The 6,136-nt window shown below is 36.4% G+C and overlaps 1 protein-coding gene across 1 annotated transcript in view; it reads right to left on the reverse strand.

Moving 5' to 3' along the window:
- Nucleotides 1-308: 308 nt before the first annotated feature.
- Nucleotides 309-6,136, reverse strand: part of IQGAP2 (IQ motif containing GTPase activating protein 2) — a 64,136-nt gene continuing 58,308 nt past the window's right edge. Inside the window, exons 30-35 of the mRNA XM_010133214.1 lie at nucleotides 5,464-5,551; nucleotides 4,386-4,598; nucleotides 2,868-3,028; nucleotides 2,127-2,270; nucleotides 1,138-1,246; nucleotides 309-657 (exon numbers count right to left, since the gene is read on the reverse strand). Coding sequence (XP_010131516.1) covers nucleotides 544-657; nucleotides 1,138-1,246; nucleotides 2,127-2,270; nucleotides 2,868-3,028; nucleotides 4,386-4,598; nucleotides 5,464-5,551 — 829 coding nt within the window. The 3' untranslated portion in view covers nucleotides 309-543. The remainder of the gene's footprint in view (nucleotides 658-1,137; nucleotides 1,247-2,126; nucleotides 2,271-2,867; nucleotides 3,029-4,385; nucleotides 4,599-5,463; nucleotides 5,552-6,136) is intronic.

The following is a 6,136-nucleotide window of genomic DNA, read 5'->3' on the forward strand; positions in this document are numbered from 1 at the left end:
TGTACAGTAAGTCGTTACAGTCTCTTCGTAATTACCTATAAAAATTTTCGAATTGCACGGTAAGTTTGCTTTACAATTGATGACCGCCAGAAAACAGGCTTAGTATGTAACTAAATATTTGCCCCACCTATCCCTTAGAAACAAATTAGGATTTCTTTTGGTAAATACTTAAAAGTCTATTAAGAACTATATTATATATCTGAGGTCATTTAAAAGTGTTTTAATAGAAGAGGTTTATATATTCAGCTAAAATCAGTTTCTGCCTACCTTGAAATCCATGCAACCACAACAGCCAAGTGTTCTAAGTAATATTTTGATTTGAAAGTACCAACACCAGTGAAATCTAGAACTGTTTAATCTATTTCCTATTTTTCTGCTTCATTATCAATGCTGAAAAGGCACTGTGTACATTCCTCTGAATATTTGGTGGTTTAGGATTTTTAAAATTAAAAAGCGTTCAAACTTAAAACAAATGTTTAAAAGCAAAAAAATACTGAAATAGACTTCCCACTGATAGATGTAGTCCATGATGTCTGAAGACACTCATTTTCCATAGAACTTCTTATTCAACAAGAATATGAGCAAATTCACATTTACTTTAGCTTTATCAAACATTTTCATTACAGCCACACCTTCATACTGCATCTGAAGCAAATCCTGAAATCAGAAATAAAATCATTAGTCTTTGTCTGAATGCATATCTTACAGCAAAGAGATGGGATCATCTTCATCATGTGATAACCATTTAAAACCCCAGGTCCTTCACAATTTAAACAATTACAAGCAACTACTGGATAGGTGGAGAAATCACCACGTGTCCTCCAGATCCCAAACCGCAGACTGTCGGCAACAAACTAGAAGCCGTTCTGGGTTTTGTGTATTTTTATTTTCTCTCTGTATTTGCTGCTTGCCACTGAACTAATGTGGCATTTGGTTTTCTGCACTTGACCTAATATAAACAGTGACCCAATTCCTTGACCAGCATCTTACCGAAGTTATATAGTTATTACCCACATGATTTGCTGCTCTGTGCTGATTGAATAGTTCATTAATACATATTTTAAAAATCCAAAATAGTTTATATTTAGAGGAAATGCAACTGTGACTATATAGCAAAGTAAAATATTCAAACTATACCTGGAAATGGAGCTGCACTTTTTCCATCTCAACCCCCAAAAATTTTGCTTTAATTTCAAAGTCACCCACTTCTTCTCCAGGTGTAATATCAAACATCACATTTTTAAACCTTGAAACAAAAAGAAGGGTAATTTATTATGTATGCTGTGCAGTTTTATATAGTCCAGAGACAGCCTGGGGGAGAAAGCCTGCAGAACACAGAAAAACTTTGACCCTAAGCAGTGCAAATGGTATCAAATAAACCACTCCATCCCTACTGCAGTGTCTTCTTGCAGACTTTCTGGTGACACATACAGTATGGAATACAGAGCTCTCAAGTCTTTGGAAAAAAATAAGCTGTGGGAAGTTCAATGAACAATGAAGACCGGGCATCCACAGCACAGGAACAGAGCAGCCAGATTTTCATTCTGCCGTGCCTGAGAGTCTCCTTGCAGGTATGTACACACTCTTCTCTGGCATCAGTTTACCTCACGTGAATTCCTTTGTCTCATGAACCCTCTTGGAAAAAACATGCAACCTGGAATACTCTTTTTCCCCTGCAGAAGACAGATGGGAAGGTGCAGCAGATGGAAGACTTGCACTACGGCAGTTTCAAAACAGATTCAAGAGGGATGTTAAACCCACTCACCTTGCCATAGTGAGGAATTGCAGAAAACCAGGTGTTTACTGAGTTATATGCAAATGATTGGTCAGTAAATGAAAAAAAAAATTGCTACAACTGCTTAACAAGTCAGTCATCATCAGTTGGTGTGCTGCCACATTTATACTAGTTTCATCTAAGCTAATGCCAAAAAAAGCTTATTCAAATATTTTCCAAGGTAATCATATAGCAAGGTAGAAGGGGAAAAAAGTGAATTACGACAATTAGGCTTTATTATTTTTCTATATATAAAGAAGTCTGAGATAATTTTAGGTGTAGCACAGGAAATTTCAAAACCTTCTTTTAACTTGATAAGAAAATGTTCTGAATTGTTTTATAGCATGCTTACTGGTTGGTTTGAAGATCTTCAATTTCTAGGATGACACCTTTTTCATGCAGTCTTGCAGCTGTGTACTTTAACGAGGCCTGTTTCAGTTTTTTGCTTCCCTTTACCTCCTCTTTTCCATCTAGTTTAATTGACCTCCGTGAATTTCTGGGAGAAGAACAAGAAAAACAGATTTTGATTTATCTATCACGTATTTTATACTTCAACTACTCTATACATATATAGCTTTCCTTTACTCTTTGCCTTCTTGAACTCCTATTAATGAACAGAATTAACATTCAAAACAACTCTTAAGAATTAGAGGGATGTTTATCACGCAGTGAATAAACATTTTGATTAGAAGCAAATTTTTTTAGCACTTGTTTAAACTATTTTGTGAAATGCAACCCTTATCCCCTTTTCCATTCTAAAACCAAAACCCAATCCTTTTAATGAAGCAAGAAAATCACTAATTACTTCCCAAAGATGCATGACTTAAAAGCATGCTAATGGATCTGCAGAGAAGCACCAATTAAATATACTGAAAACACTAATACATCTCAGACCTCTTTCTGTAAGGTGGCTCTAAATAAATGTAAGACTTTAATTCCCAGGTTTCGAATCAGGTCACATTAACACCACCCATGGACTTGAATCTGAGGATTGTCAACCTGTTGGAATCAAAACTTTCCACTATACATTAATACCTGCTCCCCCTCCTGATAAAACACACTGAAATATTAAAATACAAAAGATGCAACTTACTTTCTTGTTAAGTTGTCTAGACAAGTTTTGATGTAGGTATTGTAATAATTAATTTGTTCTTCATAAAATGCGGTCTTGGAGTTAAGAGCGTTCAAAGTCTGCTGGAGCTTCACCAATTCAGCTTTTCGATGATGTCTGTATCTTCTTTGATTCCGGATATCCTAAATAAATTTATAAATTGTAATTGTTTTGTTAACTTGATATTCTCAAGTCTCACCTTATTATCTTTCAAATCTGTAATTACACAACCTGACTTAATTACTGTGAGAAAGTATGAACTGTCATGTTAGTTCTCAGAAACACAGCACCAGTGGTGAGTACTACAGTTTGCATGACTGTATGGAAGACAACAATCGCACTACCACTCATGTATGCAAGTGATGGTATTTTGAACTCTGCTGTGGTCTCCAGGGCATGGCAGGTGCAGAAGTCATAAGGAAGGTGTTATCTTCAAGCTGTAAATGGAAGATTTCTCTCAGTTTCTGGCCAGAGGCCTAAGAAGTGAGAACTTGGGCTTCTACTAGATAAGAACAAGCCACTGCTAAACTAGAGCTTGCATTGAAGGCTAGCTGAATTGAGGTAGTTGAAAGTAAAATAAAAGCAACTTCTAGTCCCAAGGCTCCTCCCAATCTTCAGGTTGCTTTAATGGCTCAAAACAAAGCATCTGGGTTCATAGTTAAGAAATAAAAAAGACTGGGATACTGAATGTGTGTAGAATGGATTTGTCTCAAGTAGAAACAGATGCAGACACCCGAACTGAGCGGGGTTTTGAAATGGCACTTCAGAGCACGTGCAACATGCCATACTTAATTATATTAAAGACTTGGTTCATAAGAGATCATTTATACATTCAAATATTTTCAGCTTTAAAATAGTACATATTTATAAGCAGCAAATCACTCGTGAGCTATGAGTAATTAAAGATTAGCCAATATTACTCATGAGTAATTAAAGATAATCCAATACACTAACATTCTTACAGCCATTATTGGGTGTGGATTTGTAACAGGATTTGCCAATTTGTACACAACAGGCCTGGTGCTCTCTCTACTCCATGATGGGCACTGCGTTGGCCTGCTGTTCTTGTGTCCTCCCAACCACTGCAGATCGTGTCAAAAACAATCAGAGAATGTTTGGGTTTTTTAACAGATTATTTTAGAACTTGCCAAGGCCATATTAATTATTAATTGAAACACTGATGGGTAATTCAGATTCTTTTAAAAATAATAAAAGCTTGAAATGAAACATACTCTAGAAGTTAAAACAGGGTCAATATCAAATCTGAGTAACAGTGTACAGCTGTATGTTACTCAGTTCAGGGAGTTATGCATCAGAGTGTTGTCTTTCACTTATTTTGTCAGCAAACAGTATTTGTTATTAAAACGGATTATTAGGTGGATACTTCAGTGATTGAATGTAACATTGTCTGGAAAACGTATATTGTACACCTCTGGCTGGAATGGATTTAGGCTAAATGCCTAAAAGCCATCAATATACAGGGAAGCATGTTCCGCTTACCTTAGCGATCTCATTTATAATTTCTTGGTATTTGGTTGCTGAAGATACTAGTCCTGCTTGTTCCAGTGTCCGGAGATTTCTCTGAATTTTCCTTTTCTTTTGTTCTATTGGTAGCTGCCCATCTTCAAAAACAGACTGAGTGGGCTTCATTTTCTCTGGAGTTTTGGAGTCTAAGATGGCACGTTTTTCTACAAGTTTCAAGTGCTCGGATTCCTGGGTAAAAAAAAAAAAAAAAGCCCAGAACAGTTATTTTTCAGCTCACAACAACAGTTAAGTATTAAAGTACATTAAATGCTCAAAAAAGACTATCAAGAATCAAGGTGCAGCCTTTTTTTATATCCTCTTACCACATGGTCTCAAAGTCCTCTGTTCAATAGGCCTTTTGACATACCTTAAATAACTAATGGTAACATCTGGACATGTATTTAAATTAATCAAAACATGTCTAAAATCAACCGGATGACTCAATGACTTCACTTAGTTGTGGGAAGACTGTCCAGATCTCACAGGTGTCCCCTACATACACACACAATGAGGTAAGCTAAGATATGCACACTATTGAGATGTAGCCTTGTGTGTCACTATCTACAGTGAGATCTTCAGCTGGGAACTATTCCCATTTTATTCCCACAGCAGTAGTTCCCCAGGCAGATGTTTGCTTGCATTGTTTAAGCAAACAAACTAGGTATTAGGGAACTTTAATTAAGGTCCTGAAGTTCGTGAGAAGAAAATAAAATCTAGCAGAAAGATTCACCTCAGGCTATTTGGTTGTATTACAACATGGGAGAGAAAGGACCCTGTTTACAGAAAACAAAGGAAAGAAATACTGTTCTAGCTGTAGTAGTTGACAGCAAGACTTAATTTTTCTTTTCCTCTGAAGCTGTTACCAATTGCACAGTAAAAGAAAATTTGCAAGTCTCACATTTTGAAGGTTCTAGATCTGAATAGTCTAAAAACAGCAACAGTGATTTCATTGTTATAAAGTGGTGGAGAAAGGTTTCAGGGAACTGTTAATGTTTTCAAATAGCCATAATAAAATATGTACTTTCTTCCCTGTTCAGGCATAGTATAGCCTTACCTGTTGTGCAGTGGCTGGTGTTTCTAGTATTTCTAAGAGCGTATCCCCTGGCTGTGTTCGTATCACATCCACGATAAGTCTTTTGGTCCTTTTGAAAAGGATATGTGAATATTACAAAACAGTTGTCACTGGATCACTTGCAAGTTACATTTCTTCAAAACTAACAAGTGCCCCTTCTATTATGGATACTTGGTAACGTTTATGGTTCCTAGCTTTTTATGTTTTAGAGCTGCCATTAATAATGTCGAACACCTGCTCTGAATAGAGAAATACATGCGTAATTTTTCCTCCTATTTTAGAAAAACGGTTAACCAACTATCACAGTAAAACAGTTACTGTTAACGTAACAAAAACCCAAGCAACAACTCACATGTAGGCGTTAATTACGATCACGACAAAACAGTATCTGGGAATGTAATCTTTGCACAGCCTGAGCTAATTCATCATTCCACTAAGGTTCACCTTCAATGAATAAAGTGGAAATGCACTCAAAACTGCTGAACTTCTGAGGGAATTTTACATCTGAAGCAGTGCATTTACACACACAACTTAAGGGCAAATATTTCTCCAGCAATGGACAAGGAGCATTTCCTCGCTAAACGAAGGGAAGCTGCTATACCCTGATATGTAAACCAGTTCTTTTTTTGGTAAGAATTTATCTCACTCCTGCTTC

The sequence above is a fragment of the Buceros rhinoceros genome, unplaced genomic scaffold (genome assembly GCF_000710305.1).
Source record: "Buceros rhinoceros silvestris isolate BGI_N320 unplaced genomic scaffold, ASM71030v1 scaffold1933, whole genome shotgun sequence".
Classification (NCBI taxonomy): Eukaryota; Metazoa; Chordata; class Aves; order Bucerotiformes; family Bucerotidae; genus Buceros; species Buceros rhinoceros.